The sequence below is a fragment of the Rhinatrema bivittatum genome, chromosome 13 (assembly GCF_901001135.1).
Source record: "Rhinatrema bivittatum chromosome 13, aRhiBiv1.1, whole genome shotgun sequence".
NCBI lineage: Eukaryota > Metazoa > Chordata > Amphibia > Gymnophiona > Rhinatrematidae > Rhinatrema > Rhinatrema bivittatum.
In genome coordinates, this window is record NC_042627.1 from 9,552,078 (window position 1) to 9,571,510 (window position 19,433).

General features: G+C 41.0%; 1 protein-coding gene across 3 annotated transcripts in view; it reads left to right on the forward strand.

Annotated features, from left to right (window-relative positions):
- Window positions 1–951: 951 nt before the first annotated feature.
- PSTPIP1 (proline-serine-threonine phosphatase interacting protein 1) overlaps window positions 952–19,433 on the forward strand; it is a 77,823-nt gene continuing 59,341 nt past the window's right edge. For 2 of the 3 annotated variants that reach the window (XM_029575273.1, XM_029575274.1), the window contains exons 1-2: window positions 952–1,188; window positions 11,801–12,431. In XM_029575273.1, coding sequence (XP_029431133.1) covers window positions 12,342–12,431 — 90 coding nt within the window. In that variant the 5' untranslated portion in view covers window positions 952–1,188; window positions 11,801–12,341. The remainder of the gene's footprint in view (window positions 1,189–11,800; window positions 12,432–19,433) is intronic. The other variant, XM_029575275.1, reaches the window with a different exon arrangement.

Below are 19,433 nucleotides of genomic sequence, written 5' to 3' on the forward strand. Positions count from 1 at the left end.
TCGTTCAGTGTCTCCTCTCCCGTCCTCATCCATCCTTCGGCTTGATCTTCTGGTACTGACTTCTTGGCCTTGACCCCGACCACTCCTGCCTGTGACTGTCGGCTTCCCCGTTTGCCGTAGTTACGCGATGTTAGGTTCCACATTAGGAGTTACAGCCCAGGAAAGAGATCTAGGCTTCATAATGGATAACACATTGAAATTGGCTCAGGTTGCTGTATTGGTCAAAAAGGGCAAACAAGAATTATTAGGAAGGGAATGGGGAATAAAATGGCGCGACTGGAGGCCCAGTGTTGGTCACAGCAGCCCCGCAAGCGTGGGGGGCTGCTGAGACCAACACTAACCACGTGATGCACTGGACCGGCATGCCCGAAGCTCCGATAGGCCAGTCCGCTCCTGCCCCCACCTACAAAAGATCCAGCCCTGGAGATAAGGGAGATTGTGAGAGAGCTAGCCTGTGAGTGGTTCCTTCCCCAAAGAGAACAATTCTTTTATGGTCCCACCTGTGCAGGATAGGCACACTGGGGTGGGCTTATACCACCTCTGAGCCCTCAGGCCCACTCTAAAAGTGCATTTTCACTTGTTTTGGAGACACTTGCATGCAGCCTAACATCTGCAGCTTAGAGCAAGAGGCATCAGTAGCAACATACTGCAATTTCCTAAGTTCTGCTAAGAGTTAAAAAGCTATATAGGTTACAGCAGTACAGAAAGGGAACATCTCAGGAAGTCTTTTTCCTGCATAACCTGCACTGGTAACACAGCTGAAGTTTCCATTTCACTTGTTCAACTTGTTCTGCTGTTTTACTTTATCTTTTGCACTTTGAAGCAATTGCTACAGGCAGAGACAGCAAGAATGTTTTTGTACTTTTTGTCAAAGCTCACATGCACATGTGGTTAATGACATCACTGACAGCGCAGGACTTCCTCATTTTGATTGCAACTCGCTGCCAGAAATGAACAAGTGGATTTGGACACTGGATTTCACTAACAAAGAGTACAGGATTGTTTCACAGTTATAGCAGCTGGATGTTTTTGAGTTCACTAATCTGAAAGAAGAAAATTGTAAAGAAGCAAATCCCTCTTTTTCCTCCAGTTTGACACCTCAGCGTCCAGGCAGAATAGACCTGTTTAGCGATTTTACATTTTTCATAATCAAAGATGACCAAGTTGGCTTTTAAAGATGCCTTCTGGGTAAGTGCCTTTTATGTTTTTACTGTTGTTTTTTTTTCCTTAAGGTATGGAAATACAGGAATAAGCACTGTAGCAGAGAATAAGCAACAGCTGACAATGTGCATAGCCTTACTTAGAAAAAAATACAGGTGCAGCCATTCTGTGCTCCGCACCTCAGGCAGCCTGATACAAAGATATTTTGCAAGGGCTCAGTGTTCGCTATTTGTAACCAAGTTCTGTAAAATAGGCATCTGACAAAAAGCTTATGTCAAGAAAAAGGGGCATCTCAGGGAGCATCTTATGCAGTCCAGGTTGGCCCAGGCATTTTTCTGCCGTCAAAGAATTCAGAAAAAAAAAAAATGAAGCAGCAGAAAATTGTGTAAATTGGCAAAATGTCTTGTTTTTTGCTTTTCATATTTCTCAGCCTGAGAGTATCAATAAATAGTTCATACAAAGTATTCACCAAATGTCTTCACAGTAAACAAAACAAAAAAAAAGTTTAAAAAAGACAAGAGATAGAAAGGTGGTAAAGAGGAAACCTGAAATTGTATTGTAAAATAACTTTTTTGGTTGCAAACTAATTTGTACAACCTTTATTGTAGTGGTGAGCAGTTTTGTCTTACAAAAAGATTTTTTTTAGCTTGATTCATAACCTTACTCCAAAATAAGCCTCATTGTACTGGATAGAAACTGCACATGAAGTTTTGTGGTTAGACCCCACCAATTCCTCATCTGTGGTTGGAAATAATGATGGTTATGGTGGGCACTGGTCATGGAAATGATTGGTACAGATGTGCACACAATATCCAGCCTCAAAATAGTACCCATTATAGTTTCTAGTATTAGTCAAACATAAAATGATTGTATAAGTTACAAATGATTTCCAGTTGGTTATTAGTCAAAAGATATTACCAGACTATGCCCCATGGCTGTTAACTTTATTTGGCAAGGCAGAAATACAAGAATTTGATATTTACTTCTAACAAGGGCCAGGAAGTTTAGAGGGCTAAATAAGCCAGATTTCCATTTCTATAATGTGGCATGTCAAATGTTCAGTTGTTGGGAATGGGATTCTGGGGGGTACCAGTTGGATATCCTCGTCACATTTTCACCAATGGGTATTTTACATACTAAGGATGCCTGGTTGCCAGCATATTTGAAATCCCATGTGTTGTTTAAGCCTGGTAGATATTAATGTAGGTGGTGGGGTGGATCTCCATATCATACAGAATTGCTTCCATTGGTTGGAAGTCCATGTTTTATTCCAGGTTTACAGCATGCAATATTTCAGGAATGGAAGCACAAAGGGATAATTGATCTCTCCCAATTTTTTCTTTTGAACAGATGAAAACACAATATAACCTGACTCAAACTATTTTTTTGCCTGTTTGCAGATTATAAGCATTATTGTTAGCCTGCTTTCCCAATTTTCATTGCTTTTTTCATCCGGTCTCCACAGCAAGCTTGTTCCATTTAGTGGTGAATTTTAAAAGAGCTGCTCACATTAAAAGGCCCACGTTCATGAGTATATGGGCTGAGTGCAGCAACTCGCTTTTTAAAACTGACAAATTACGTGCATATATGCACGTGCATGCACAAGAGAACTCACGATAAAAAGGGGCAGATTAGGGACGAGGCAGGGGCATTCTGGGGCAGGGTCAACATTTACATGCGTAAATTCCGATTTTAGAACCCACCACCGCAACGCACATCGGGCTGTTACCTGTGCATATTTACTTCTGCTCTCGTTTAGGTGCAAATCTGAAAAAAAAAAAACCCAAAACTAATTATAGCCAAAAACTGAATGGGTGAGGGGTTTGCATAAACTGGGTGCGAGTGCAGGCTGAACAACCCAAGGAGTCGTGATGAGCTAGAGATAATCTGGGCAAACCCGTGGACTAAGTGGTCAAAATGGTTATTTCCTTCACGCATTCATGTTTTTAGATTGGCTCACTTGCGTGTGTTAAAGCCAACAACTCCTAAGGAAAGATGCGCAAATGTTTCCTCACGTAACCACTTAAAATTAGGAGCGTACATATGTGCGACAGGTGTATTTAAAATCACACACACGCACTTATGGGAACAATTTAAAATTCCAGCATTATGTGTGCGCGCGCACTCTCGTTTTAAAGTCAACATCAGGGATGGCAACTTTCAAACTGGCGTGCATGTGCACGGGCCCGCGGCCGTTTTATAACATACACGCGCATATACACACGTCATAAAATAGCCTGGCCATGTGCACGTGCTCTAAATTTGAAGTGGGCACGTGAATATGAGCGAGAATCCAGCTTCTATCGCGTAAATTGGGAGGGATCTAAAACGAGGCACGCACCGCCATTCCCAGTTTTACCAGTTCGTCCCCAGTTCACCCAGTTAAGAGACAGGTCCCTCCAATCCCCCCGGTTTGATAGCATTCACTCCCCCCCCCCAGTTAGCCCTGATCCTTAATACTTTGCAGATCTGCCTAGTTGTCTTTAAATTTTAACTTCCTTGGCATCCATAGCAGAAGTAAAGTTAAGCAGCAGGGGGCCTTGGGGTGCGCCTGGTCTCATCAGTATTTACGCGCACATCTTAGGTTCACGTCCCGAAATGCCCATGCCCTGCCTCTTTTTGAAAACTTTCGAGTGCTGCGGGAAATCCATGCATATCTCAGCGGCTTTTAAAATCCTGCTCGGCGCACGTGAGCTCGACCTCTTTGTGCACCCCCTAATTAATGCGCGTGTTTTAAAAATTCACCCGTTAGTGAGCCAGCGGCGTAATTCTCTCTCTCATTGCTATGGGCTTCAGATTTCCAAATATTTCTCCGAGGTCTGTTCCTCCTTGTCAAAGTTCTGAACTGAAAATATAGGAACATCCATTACATCAGAAGACACAGATATATTTTGAAGTAGCTTTTATGACATCTATTGATTCCAAACATCAAGAGCTTCAATTCAAGTTATTATAAAACACTATTTTATAGATTTGCACATGCATTTAAGATGGGCAGATACGCTCAGATGACTGCATCAAGTGTCACATTGACACATTGGGAAGTAATTTTATGTACTTTAGAAAAGATTATTAATATCAAGCCTCCATATAGTGGTACCTATAAGTACATAAGATTTTCCATACTGGTTCAGACCAAAGGTTCATCAAGCCCAGTATCCTGTTTCCAACAGTGGCCAATCCAGGTCACAAGTACCTGGCAGGATCACAAGGGGTAGATAGAGTCCATGCTGCTTCTCCCAGGAATAAGAAGTGGATTTCCCCAAGTCCACCTTAATAATGGTTTATGGACTTTTCCTCCAGGATCTTGTCCAAACCTTTTTTTAAATGCAGCTACACTAATAGCTTTCACCATATCCTCTGGCAATGAATACCAGAGCTTAATTATGCATTGAGTAAAAAAAAAATTTTTCTTATTAGTTTTAAATATATCACCTACTAATTTCATTGTGTGTCCCCTGGTCTTTGTACTCTTTGAAAGAGTAAACAACTCATTAACATTTACTCATTTCACTCCATTCATTATTTTATAGACTTCTCTCTTATCTCCCCTCAGTCGTCTCTTCTCCAGGCTGAAGAGTCCTAACCTCTTTAGCCTTTCCTCATAGGGGAATTGTTCCAACCCCTTTATCATTTTGGTTGCCCTTCTCTGTATCTTTTTTAATTCTGCTATATCTATTTTGAGATGTTGTAACCAGAACTGCACACAGTACTCAAGATGAGGTCACACCATGGAGTGATACAGATGCATTATGATAGTCTGTTTTATTCTCCATTCCTTTTGCAATAATTCCTAGCATTATTTGGTTTATTGGCTGCTGCTGCACACTAAGGAGAAGATTCAATGTATTATCAATGATGAGACCTAAATACTTTCCTGAATGGTGACTCTTAATGTGGAAGCTTGCATTGTGTAGCTATAATTGGGTTACTCTTCCCTAAGTGCATCACCTTCTTGCCTTTAGGCTCCATGCACTGAATCTCCACATTATCTAAAGGATTGATCAAGTTTATTAGAATAGCCATTTTATTAGCAAAAGTTTGTATTTTAAAGCATTGGCTGCAACTCTACCCAGCTTCTAAAAAGTATTGGTTTCAACACATGGCAGACTGAATGCAATTGGAGTTTTTAGATGTCAAATATACTCAAAGACATATAAATAAGGATTATGTAAAGACTCAGAAAATATGTTATTCGCTTTTATCACAGGAATTAGGGATAAGCTGCAGGAGATGAGCTATTCTGTTAACTGGCAATAAGGAATATTGTGCATATAGTATTTCTGCTCTTATGATATGGATGAATGAGGGATGTTTGTGGTGTGAATGGTGAATGTATGTGGTGTTTTATGTATTGGCTGCTAAGGCAGTTACTATATGTTTTCTTCCTGTTTGTAAAAATGATGTGGTGCTGGTTTGTATCATTTCGCTATTTAACGTTGTTTTATAATTGTGAAAATAGTTTTCTGTTGTATTGCTGTTTGGAATTTCTTTGTATCATATTGTATATAGATAAAAATAAGTTTTAAAAAGTTATTAAGCAAAGAACAGATAAAGAGAATAAATAAAGTTGTGGCAAGAATCATGCATGCTTTCAGGCAGCTAAGTTTCCCCACACATAACGGTCATGGGAGGATCCCAGCCATGTATATTATAATAGGCCCCAAATTGTTCCCAGATTCAAGTATATTTTGTCATGTCCCCTCTCAGCATAAGAGTCCATTTTTCAGTTTGGACAACTTCCAACAATTGTGATGCAGCGTTGCAGGATAGGGACCCCTTTCCAGAAGGTAGCAGTATTGAAACATGCCACCAACAGAATCTGTGACATGCGTTTCTTAATGCTGCGCAATACATCAAGGTCACCCCAGAACCCTAGAAATTCTAATTCTGGAGTGGGATTGATTGAAAATCCAACCACGTTTAGTACCCTAAAGACTTCCATCCAGATAGCTGACAACTTAGGACAGGTCTACCACATATGCCTGAGAGAACCCCTAAAAATCGCAGTCCCTCCAGCATCTAGGGCTGGACCCAGCATCAAACTTTGAGAAAAAAAGTTGGGTACCTGTATGTCCTAGGGATTAATCTAAACATCAGATCTCTGCATCTATGACATATTGATACCTTATGAGCATTATACCTAATGCATCCCAGTCCTCATGCTCCAGCTGAACAGAATGCTCACCATTCCACTTCGCTACTGGAGACTGAGTTCACAGAAGTCATTAAATAGTCTGTTATACAACAGAGCTATAAATCTGACTGCTTGCTAGCAAACAGCACCCATCTATTGAGTTTGGTAATGTGGCATTATGACCCTTACTTTGTTTGCTAACCAGGAAGTCTCTAATACATATTTAAAGGTGAATTTTAAAAGCCCGGCAACGTGCCAAGACCGAGAGATACGTGAATATGTCGAGCTGGTGCACCAAATGGATTTTTAAAGCCGCCTGTGTATGCACGTATCCCCCGCTCTGCGCACACATGAAACGTTGCAAAAAATAAAGGGGGGGGGAGGGGCATGGGCGTTCCTGGATTTCAACTTCATATTTGCACATAAATACTTTCGCGCACAGGCACGCGCTGGGTTCCCCCGCCGCATAGCTTTACTTCTGCCTCGGAGGACGCATAAGTAATAAAATAAAGAGAAACTGGCAGATTGGCGGGGCTTAAAGGGGGAAAAGGGAGGCAAGTACTATTACCTGGGCAAACTGGAAACAAACTGGGAAAACTGGTACTGGCATCGGCACAGGTGCGTTTTAAAATCCCCCCCACTTACGCAGTAGAAGTAACATTTGCACACTCAGGCGTGCATCCACTTCAAATTGCGCGCACAGGTGCCCGCGTTTAGGCTGTTTAACATGCAAGCATATATGTGCGTGTGTTATAAAATGGCCGCGTCCCTGGGCGCGGGCCAACAAATGAGCAGACGTGCGCCCACTCACCTGTTTAATAGTTACGGTCTCGGCTTGTGTGCGTCTTTTCTGGAATTCTAGGCATCCCCTGCAGTTCAGCAAAGACATTCATTTACTCTTTTGACCACAGCTGCCATACAAATCTGTCCCAGTCTCTCTCGGCTGCGAGGCTGAGGAGAGAAGGAGCAGCCAAACGATACCAGCGGATTGTTATGCACATACACCCTAGGAGATATAGTACCGCAAACAACCTTTAGCTTGGCACGAGGAATTTTGTAAAGTGACAACGTAGGAGAAATAATTGGGTTATTCTGATATACCTGGCTTATTGAAGACTCTGTAGTGGTCACAAGTTAACAAATTAGAAATGTCCATATTTCACAAAAGGGTTATTTCAATAGCCTTCCAAAGAGGCATAATATTACGATCAACACAATCTAGCACCCAGGTCAATGCTGAACACCGCCACGGGCACTGTTTAACATGTTGTTGGTTGTGCGTTTTCGATGCATGTCCACTATGCACGTTCAACCCCCCCCCCCCCCCCCCCCCCAAAATAAAATAATTAATAGCGCTCATCATCTGCAAATGCACGCCGATGAAGCTATTAGTTATGAACCCGGGATACTGAAAAAAAAATGTACAGCCAAGCCCAAGGGCAGGGATTAATTTCTAAGCAGCCTGAAAAAATGTACAGAAAAGCAGAAAATACTGCTTTTCTGTACACCCTCTGACGTAATATCCCTCTGACTTAATATCCTAGCGATATTAAGTCGGAGCAACCAAAAACATAAAAAAAAATACTTTTTTTTTAATGTGCCAGCCGGTCAGGTTAGGAAAACCGATGCTTAATTTTACTGGCATCCATTTTCCTAACCAATGGCCGACAGCGGATTAGGAAAACCGATGCTCGTAAGATTGAACGTTTGTTTCCTGAACCCACTGACCACCACCTCTCCTGGGTTTCCGCTAATAAGGAGAGCTAGGGGCGCGCTATTGTCCCTAGAGCTTCCTTTTTAGCATGACCCCTCATTTAAATACAGGATTGCACCCAGGAGAGTTGGCTGGGCGCGCGTTGGGAGAGCGGGCGCTCGCCACTGAGCGCCTGTTTTCCCGCACTCTTATTGTAGCGGCCAAAAAGTTGGGTAGAGCCATTCCTTCACGTTCCCTAGGCAACGGCAGAATCGTAAGACTAATGTGGGGGAGGGGGCAGTTACCTTGCTAAATGAAGCTGGAAATAGCGCTCTCAAGCAACTTAAAGGTAGTGTTAGACACCAGATAGGTAAGATGCTGAAAGAAATATAGTAATCTTGAGCAATCCTAATTTACCAGACCAAGACAAAGGCAAATCACAACGCTTCCTCATATCTTTTTTGACTGTCTGCACTACAAGCACATTATTCTTCAGTATAGATTCTTAAAACTTTTGATTATGAAGAATCCCAGATATTGATACCTTGCTAGTGATAATTTAAACCTAGAAAGGGATCTGGGCATAGCTTGAGCAGCCTACGGGCATAAGTTCTGACTTACTGAAATTTATCTTGTATCCCGAGACTCGGCCATATTCCCCCTAGGATCTCCAACAGATAAGGCGCTGAAGAAGATGGGGTGATGACATACAAAAAGCACATCAATGCGTGGTTGGGGGTTGATATAGCATTGGTGCTGGCAAAATTGAATTCAGTTTTGGCTGAAATTTGGAAATGAATTTTATGCAGTAACTTGGTTTTATTTATTTATTTTTAAAAAACGTCATTAAGGAGCTACCAGAACAGTATATACAGCAGATTAACAAGAAGCAAAGAACAGCATTTGCTAGTTTTATCAGTCAAATACGCAAGAGGAAAAGGTAACCCCTATCTTCTCTGTTCCCAAGTATATATTAAAAAGCTCTAGTAAAATATAATGGTAACTTTTAAACAAGGGCATGGGCGCACATGTTCACGCATTTGTAGACTTGCGTCTAGAGATGCATTCATTTTATAACAGATGTGCCTATGTACATGTGCCTATGTTATAAAATAGCCTGGATGCACGTACATGTGCATGCAATTTTAAATGGACGCTCACATGTGCGTGCAAATGCTACACCAATACCTCTTAATCCAGATGTAACCTCAGTTTTTGAAGTTTTCACTCCTATAGAAATAACTAGGGATGTGAATCGTGTCCTCGATCGTCTTAACGATCGATTTCGGCTGGGAGGGGGAGGGAATCGTATTGTTGCCGTTTGGGGGGGTAAAATATCGTGAAAAATCGTTAAAAATCGTTAAAAATCGAAAAATCGAAAAACCGGCACATTAAAACCCCCTAAAACCCACCCCCGACCCTTTAAATTAAATCCCCCACCAAATAACTTAAATAACCTGCGGGTCCAGCGGCGGTCCGGAACGGCAGCGGTCCGGAACGGGCTCCTGCTCTGAATCTTGTCGTCTTCAGCCGGCGCCATTTTCCAAAATGGCGCCGAAAATGGCGGCGGCCATAGACGAAAAAGATTGGACGGCAGGAGGTCCTTCCGGACCCCCGCTGGACTTTTGGCAAGTCTCGTGGGGGTCAGGAGGCCCCCCACAAGCTGGCCAAAAGTTCCTGGAGGTCCAGCGGGGGTCAGGGAGCGATTTCCCGCCGCGAATCGTTTTCATATGGAAAATGGCGCCGGCAGGAGATCGACTGCAGGAGGTCGTTCAGCGAGGCGCCGGAACCCTCGCTGAACGACCTCCTGCAGTCGATCTCCTGCCGGCGCCATTTTCCGTACGAAAACGATTCGCGGCGGGAAATCGCTCCCTGACCCCCGCTGGACCTCCAGGAACTTTTGGCCAGCTTGTGGGGGGCCTCCTGACCCCCACGAGACTTGCCAAAAGTCCAGCGGGGGTCCGGAAGGACCTCCTGCCGTCCAATCTTTTTCGTCTATGGCCGCCGCCATTTTCGGCGCCATTTTGGAAAATGGCGCCGGCTGAAGACGACAAGATTCAGAGCAGGAGCCCGTTCCGGACCGCTGCCGTTCCGGACCGCCGCTGGACCCGCAGGTTATTTAAGTTATTTGGGGGGGGGTTCGGGAGGGTGGGGGATTTAATTTAAAGGGTCGGGGGTGGGTTTTAGGGGGTTTTAGTGTGCCGGCTCACGATTCTAACGATTTATAACGATAAATCGTTAGAATCTGTATTGTATTGTGTTCCATAACGGTTTAAGATGATATTAAAATTATCGGACGATAATTTTAATCGTCCTAAAATGATTCACATCCCTAGAAATAACCGCCAGTTCTTATTTACTTAACCCTATTCTGTAGACGTAAACTTTTCATGAAGACTGTAATCTGTAAGCACCTGTATTTATTATAAGAATTTGTATTTACTATTTATATTTATTATTTAGCTATTAACATTGTTCTATTACCACTTGGTACTATTTCTCTCCTTTACCTCAAACTCTAAGTTCCTACTAAGTTAGCCATGTTATTTATACCCAGTCGTTGGATGTAATTGTATATTTGTTTAATTGTTCAATCTGATGTAATTTTCTGTTCCTTGTTCTGTGTAAACCAAAGTGGTATGCACTAGTGCATGAACTCCGGTATATAAAAGCCTTTAAATAAATAAATAAATAAATAAATAAATGCCGCTTCTACCGCAGAAGTGCCATTCACCATTTTCCCAGTTTGTCCCCACTTTGCCCAGTTTAGGGATAGAACTTACAAAAGTGTAAATCAAATGAAGTTACCATATCCAGTACAGCAGCTGCTTTGCTTAAAAAAAGGAGCCCAGAATTTAGGAACATCCTGATAAAAATCCCATAGTTGAAGGGTAATGAGCTCCATGCAATAGGTTGGCCAAAGCAAATGACTCCATGCACTTACAAGTTGGAGGCGAGTTCAGCTTCCTGTGACACGCTATGTTGTATCTAGCAGCTACTAAAAAATGATTTATTAAACTTATACCCTTTTTGTGAGCAGAACTAAAATGCCCATAAGGTTTGCCTAAAAGAGATGTATCCAAGATAAGATTTCTGCCCAATATGTCCTAATTTTAGGACATGCTCACCATATGTGAAAAAAGGTCCCTCATTCTCCACATTCTTGCCACAATCATTCCGGTCAAGGCAGCCCATCTTTCTTTTTTTTAACCTTTCTGGCGTATAGTACCAGAAGTATAGAAACTTGTAGCCAGATTCCCGTACAGTGACAGAGATGGAAGTTCCCTTTTTTAAATAAGTAAACATTTTTCCCTATTCTCCTTTTGAAATATTATGTCCTGCGCACTCTAGCCATTTTAATTTAATTTCCTTAAGGGCATCTGGTTCTAAAGATCGAATCAGCTGATATAATATAGAGACTAGCCCTTTATTTTGATAAAGTCCCATAATCTCAAAAGGAGTGGGCTTTCTACTATTAACATTTTTGACAGAAGATTTAGTCAGGAGACCTTTTAAACTGTATATATTGAGATATAGGAATTGTTTCCTGTCCTCCTAGACTAGATAATTGAGATGGTGTTAAAAAACACAACTCCAGTGAACATCTGTCCTACCCTAACAAAGTTCAAGCTTTTCTGTTTAGAGAAGTACTGTAGATGAAATTGAGCCGGAAAGTCCGGATTATCCCGTAAATGGAGTTAATGGGGAGGAGATTGATGAAAGCTGTTTAGACTTCAAACATTTACTCCATGTGTCTAATAGAGAACCTATAAAGGAAATCATTATTTTGGTATATTTATCTATTTTAGTACTCACCTAAGGAAACAGGAGCCAATCTCATTTCCTTGCCCATTCTAATTCTGAACTGAGCCACTGTTTATCTACCGGTCTAACATGCCAGTTAAGAAATGGTTTTAACGGAGGACTTTTGGTTGGAGAGGAGGGCAGAGAGGGCCAGGCCAGAGGCTCCTTTTTTCATCACGGGAGTTGCACCATCGGGGCCGACCTGAAGCCACGTCCCTAAGGTGACGCCATCTGGAGAGACTGGAACACCGGAATAAATTTGGGCCAGCTGCGGTGTAGACCCAGAGGACTTTCGGTTGGAGTACCTCTCATCCGAGAGGAAGGCAGAGAGGGCCAGGCCAGAGGCTCCTTTTTTCATTGCGGGAGTTGCACCATCGGGGCAGACCCAAAGCCACGCTCCTAAGGTGATGTCATCCGGAGGGGCCGGAACGCTGGAATAAATTTGGGCCAGCTGCGGCGCACAGCCGCCGGCATGCAGCCGAAGCCGCGTGCCAAAGGGGCGTGCTCTTTGGTGAAAAATTTTCCCTATTTTTTTTCTCTAACCGTATGGGCAGGAAAAGAAAATCTAAAGTATGGACTTCCTCTCTGGCGCCTACACAGGCCAAGGGACCTATGGACCATCATATCGTAAGGCGGGTAAGTCAAACAGCTCGCAATAAGATATCCGATATTTCCTTTTCTTCAGGAGCCTCTGGCAGCCCTAGCCAGCAGATACATTCTGAACCTCAAATGGAACTGTCTGTCCCCAACCAACCAAGTTTATTATCAAGGGATGTGATTATGACGAGTAATGATAATCCACACCCCACAAGTAGTGGGAGGATGGAGGAACTAGGATCTAATGAGGATCCTGGACTGCAGTTGTTAAGTCCAGAAACCTTAGACCCCCAGAATATAACTTTGGTTGATGTTTGGAGGGCAATTAATGATCTACAGAAAGTTATGTTTGGATTTATGGCTCAGAGTAATAGAGGGAATGTTGAAATAAAAAATGCCTTAGAATCACATGATAATCGCTTGAAACAATTGAAAGAAGTAGGAAGAATGACTACCGTACAGATAACATTACAATCTGTTAATAATTCCTCTATTAACGATAGTTTCGCTATCCATAGACAGATAGAGAGCCTGGAAAATGAGAATATGGCAAGAAATTTAAGGTTTTTAAATTTCCCCGTTACCAGACTTCTATCAGCTAATGAATTATTTAAAAAGTATTTAATAGAGAATTTGTCAACAACAAATATAGATGAAAATTTTGTTTAAAAAATGTATTATGTATTAAATACTAGAATTAAGAGACAGGAGGGAGAGGAAGGAGTAGACAGTATCCAACAAGAGTCCCCAAATTTAACCTCCTTCCTGGAAATCATCATCAGATAATATACCGCAAAGAGCTATACTTCTGGTAACTTTCTGTAGAGAAAAAGATAAGGTTTATGTTTTACAGAAATATTTTAAAAATAAGGAACATCTATTCTATAGACAAAAGGTCCAGGTATTTCCAGATGTATCACGCACCACGCAATTCAGGAGGAAAATTCTTATCATTAAAATCTAGAGTTTTGTCCTTAGGGACAACATATTTTCTTAAATTCCCCTGTAAATGCCTAGTAGTTTTCCAGAAAAATACATTTATTTTTCAGGATCCTTCACATCTGGAAGCATTTTTGGTTGATAAAGAAAGAGGTTGAGTTATAAGCACTGCAAAAAAATATATATCCAGCTAAATGTAAATATTAAAATACATTTTTTCCTGAAATAGTTATATATAAGGTTTCCTCCTATGTTGGGGACTAGAAATTTGAGGTATGAATAATTATGTGGGAAATGATTGATTTGATTTCATGTTACACAAATTTGTTCTTTGATTTTTGCATTTTGTAAAATTTGTAAAAATTCTAATAAACTATAAATAATAAAAAAAAGAAATGGTTTTAAATTGTCAGGAAACGTAATAATGATGAGGAATACTGAGATGGATAAATGTCCTATTACTGTGAATGTGTAATCAAATTTTGTGGAGGTATCTACTGGAGTTTAAAGTTTAGGAGTGGAATTTGATTTGGCCTTCAGTTTAGAGTCTCATATCTCAGTGGTTAGAAATGCTTTTTTAAAGCTCAGGTCTATTGGAAGACTGCACCCATTTCTTGATCATAAATCCTTTCAATAGTAGTTTATGCTTTGATGATGTTGCAATTGGACTACTATGTATAGGCCTGCCTGAGCAGCTCATGCATAGACTAAAAGTGGTCAAAAATGCTGCAGCCAGGGTGATAGGTAAATGCTCCAAATGCAATAGGATCACTACTGTGCTGAGATCTTTACACTTGCTTCCAATATATGCCTGGACACAGATTAAAATGTTGTCATTGTTCTTTTGGGTGGTCAGAGAAAATGGCCTCCTTTATATCAGGGATAAAGTGCCTTGCATGTTCCTAAACATCAAGTCAAAGGGCATTGCCCTTCTATACAGGACATTTGTGAGGCATGATTGAGATCTGGAGCATTTTGAATAGTGGCTCTGGAATACACTGCCTCTAGACATCCAATTAGAAAAGAATTCTCTCACCTTCTGGGAAAAAGTTGAAGTGTGGATGTTTCCGTGGTAAAGGACTGAGTAGCTGGTTCCCAGAGAAAAAGTGAGCTGAAGTTGGTGTGGCAGTCTTATTTGGAGGTTTGGGAAGGTGGGGTGTAAGATGGTGGTCTTTTATCTTTGCCGGTATTATGATGAGTTTTGTATGTTTTTATTTTTTTGTGAGTAGATTATATAGGTTTGTTTGGGGTATATTGATGTGTGCTATATTTTTATTTCTAATTTTATGATGGTTCGATGATTTTAATTTTGGTTTGTTTTATGCTTTAAATTGTGTTGTCCACCGGTTTGGGTGACCTTATTTGGGGCCAGGATTGTAGTTTAGAAATGTGATTAATAAACAAACAAGGTAAAGAGAATACAAATAAATTACAATTTACTAGTTAAAGACAATTTGTGATTCATAATAAATTGAAACTATTAGAGAATACAGTGAGATTATGAAATCTGCTCTTTATATATTTTCCAAATACTTCATTATTCAAATGTGGTAGAAAAGGTTAAAAACTATCTTTTAGAAATATTTAAAGTACCTTCAGAATCATGTCCCCTGGTTTTACCTTCTACCTTCTAAGAAGGAACAAGAGGGACAGCTGAAATCTTTGCAGCTTTCCATACAACCAATATCTTGGAGAAGTCAGAAACAGGCCTGGATATACTGTCTACCTTGACTGTAAATTTAAAGCTGAATTTTCAAAAGTTACACATGTGATGTGAAGCCATGTGGGATGTCCATATCTGAAGAATGGCAGGAGATGTTAGGGTCGAGTGCTCTAGTGATTGTCACTGGTATGGTGAGTCCCCCCTGCTAGGGATGAAATTTCAGCTATTGCCCCCAACCAAGTTTTTTACTCTCCCTCTGCCCAGACCTAGTATTGTAACTCTGGATTCCTTGTGGAACGCTCTGGCTACATTAGGTTCCTCAATTTTCCCTCTCTGACTACTTTTACCATGGATATTCACACAAGTTTACAATCTAGCCAGAGATCTCTGGAACTTTCTCAAGAAAATATTGCTGGTCTAGAAAACCATTCAGATGTTACAGAGACAATTCAAACTGAGGGGGTTATTTTCTAAACGTTTATCGCGTGCGATAGGATGTTAATTGGCTGGAGGGGAGGGTTCGGGCAGGGAGGGGGGAGGAGTCGGCCGCGGCACTGCTGCCGGCGATAATGTGAGGGACATTATCACCGGCAGTAGCACGGCAAATAGCACCGCCTTTTATGGTGGCGCTATTTGTGCGAAAGCTTGCAGCCAGCTGCACCGCGGCCAGCAAAATCATACCGCCGGGGTGGGAACGGCCCCCTTTTTCACTGGATTCATCATTCTGCGAAGAACGATGAATCCAGCCCTGAGTTGGTTAAAGCTAATATAATCACATAGAGGAGGCTGGGAAATCTGGAGAATGCTTCCAAATATTTACACTTACGAATATTAAATTTCCCTAGATTGAGCCTGTGTGCTCCTATTGATACTTTCAAGGGGTATTAGGTGAAAGCTTTGTTAATTCCAGCAGATGTTTTATCTCCTGTTACTAAGGCTTTTTTTTTGCCGTCAGTAATTAGTGAAGGACAGAATGAAATGCCTCAAGCATCAGATCATCATGATACATTAGACCTGACTAAATACTTGCAAAGATCTGCAGAAATGGTGATTTCATTCAGAGGGATATTAGTAGTTACTTTTGCCTTCTCTCAGGATCGTGACACCGTCCTAAAATTTTATTTTAGGAAAAGAACTGCTCTTTTCTTTGGACATAAAGTCTGGATCTTTCTAGGGCCACTCAGGCTGGTAGAAAGAAATTTCTGGCAGTGCGCCAGGAGACTATTGCTCTTGGGGTTTTATTTATTATCCAATTTCCTTGTAAATGTACATTGCAGTTGGAGAATGTTAAGTATCTTTTTTGAGCCTGATCAGTTGCGTTCCTTTTTAGATTCTAAGAAATCGTCACAAGGAATCTAGAATGATTTGTCTTAGTCGACCTGCATTCCTTCTTGTTGTGAAATCTCTAAGTTTCCTTTTTCTCTGTGAAGTGTTCTGGCTTGGAACTTTCGGATCTCTCCTCTTTTTTGTGGACTTTAATACTATTCAGGTTTATTCTTTTTTTTACTATCTAAATATATAATTTTCTTCTATTAGCATTTGGCTTATTGTAACAAGTGTATCTTGTATTGTTAATTTTTTAAATCATTAAATATAAAGTTCAAAAAAAAAAGATTTTTTTGAGCTTCTTTTTGTGATTTTGGACGCTTAGGAAGTTTTCCTAAGTTACAGTAAAGTTTTATCTGAACACCACTTCGTGTGTCCAGCCTGCTACACTCAAGTTCAAGGACATTTCAGCTGAGCCAGCAAGGAGTATGTGTGAACCAGTGAGCATGGACATGAGAGACTGTTCCAGGGTTCCTACCCCCGTGAGCCTAGGGCCCTGGAGGCTTGTCATCCTCCCTGCTGGAAGAACCTCGGCATCCTGGTAGCTAACAGCCGTGGTCTATGGAAGGGAGAATAGGAGGTCCAGGAAGATAAGCTTGGCCCTAGGGATTATTGTGCACCTCTGTATTCTGGGACTCAAACAAAAACTATTCAAATTTATTAAAACGGCAGCAGATTGTGAGGAACTGCAAAAGGGCCTTGGTAAGACTAGGGAACTGGGCAATTGAATGGCAGATTAAATTTAATGTGGAAAAATGCAAAGTGATGCACATAGGGCAAAACAATCCCAACTACAGGTACGCGATACTGGGTTCTGCACTGGGAATCGCTACCTAGGAAAAGGACCCTGGAGTCCTTGTGGACAATATGTTGAAATACTTGACTTAGTCATGGCTGCATTTAAAAAAAGCAAATAGAATGTTAGGAATAATCCAAAAAGGAACTGAGAATAAAACATAAAATATTATATTACCTCTGTATCGAGCCATGGTGCAATCACATCTTGAGTACGGTGTGCAGTTCTGGTCACCCCCATCTCAAGAAAGATATAGTGGAAATAGAAATGGTGCAGAGAAGAGCGACGAAAGGAATGGAATGGTTCCCGTATAAGAGGCTATGCAGGTTAGATCTCTTCAGTTTGGAAAAAAAAGACAACAGAGAGGATATAAAAAACATTTACCCTTTCAAATAATAATAAAACAAAGGGACACTATGAAATTAATAACCAGCAGACTTAAAACAGATTGTAGAAAGTACTTTTTCACTCAGCACACTATCAAGCTATAGAATCTGTTACCAGAGGATGTGATGAAGGCGACTAGCATAGTGAGGTTTAAAAAAAAAAAAAAAAAGGTTTGGACAAGTTCCTGGAGGAAAAGCCTATAACCAATTATTAGCCAAGTAGACTAAAGAAAGCAATTGCTATCCCTGAGAGTAACAGGAATTAGATCTACTTTATGGGATCTGCCAGGTAATTGTGACCCAGACTGCCACTGTTGAAGACAGGATGCTGGGCTCAATGGATCTTGGTCTGACCCAGTATGGAAGTTCTTATGTTCTATTCATTGAGTTGATCCCACATCCTGTTTGTGGACTGGCATTTTCTCTCTTTTTTCCTCTTCACTTACCATTTAATTTCTGTGCAAGTGTTATTACCAGTGGCGTGGCCATGGCCCACCTAACCAGAAGAGGCCTGTTGGAGCAATGCCCTTGCGGAATTCTATCCCCATGACAGCGAAGAGGAGGGCCTCAGAAGAAGCAAGGCCGCTGTAGGATCCCATCCCCGCAGTAGCAAATAGGAGAGCCGGAGCTGCAATACCACCATATGATCCCATCCTCGCAACAGCGAAGAGGAATGCTGGACCTACAAGGTCATCACGGGATGCCAACCCCAAGATGGCGGAAGTAGGACTTTGGCTGTACCTAATGAAAAGACCCTGCGCGGGTGTGAGGGTGAGAATGGGAACCTGGGTGTGTGTCTGTGTGTATATAAAAATGGGAGCATGGGGGTGGGGTGAAAAAGTGAGAGCCTGTGTGTGTGAGGGAGTCTGAGAGAAAGTGTGTGTGTATGAGGGAGGAAGGGAAGACGACAGTAGGAGACACTGAAAAGGAATTAGGAAATGGGCAACAAGGGAAAAATGGGAAAAAAGATCACAGAACAAAGGTAAAAAAAAAATATATATATTTTGAGATTTTAGCAATTTGAATGTGCCATCTTTGGGAATGTGCATTTCTTATATTTTTGTATTTTGTTCTTTCTTCAGTATTGCACTGTTCAGAGTCCAGTTTCTCAGGCTATTTCGGTTTTGTTTGCATGTTTGTTTCTAATTTGTAGTCTCTTATTTCTATATTAGGTAAAGGTTGGTCTCTGTTTTGCCTGTGTGGGTGACTGAAGTGCAGTATTTCTGCTAGTGTGTAGTTTGTAGCAGTCCAGTTTGTTCTGTTGCTCCAGTAGGTGATGTATTAATGTTCTAGGGCCTGGTGTAGTATTTGCATTACTGCTTTTTCATAAGTTTACTATTTGAGTCCTGAGAGTCAGTGTTGTCACTGTATTGTATGGCAAGGTTCCAGATGTCTCTTTCTTTGCAGGAGTTTGTATTAATTCACAAAATGTTTAGCACTGGAGGGATATTTTTTTGCTGAGGTGACACCAGAATTTGAATATTTTTTTTCATGTTGGTTGTAATGTGAATTGTACTAGCTCTGCACCTGTTCTGATGATTAATGCTGTTTTATTGTAGATATGATGATTTCTGACTTTCTGCAAAGAGGATTCATGAAAGAATACATTAATTTGTTTTATTACATGATTGATTAGATCTGTTTGTTTTCTTTGCTTTTTACATGATAAACTTATGCATTTATAAACTGCAATAAAGATAAAATAAATACAGATTAATAAGGAATTTTTAATTCTGGTAAGTGCTTGAAATAATTGAGGTAAAATGTTTTAAAGTTTCATTCATGATGTATAATGGCTGTTGCAGACTACTTAGAAAGCCATTGTAGGGTGCAGTATATGGCATTATTTATCACTAAGAATACAACTACCGTAGTAGGTCTCAGACCTACCTGCCTGCCTACAACTTCACCCATGTTAAACTTCTGCCCAA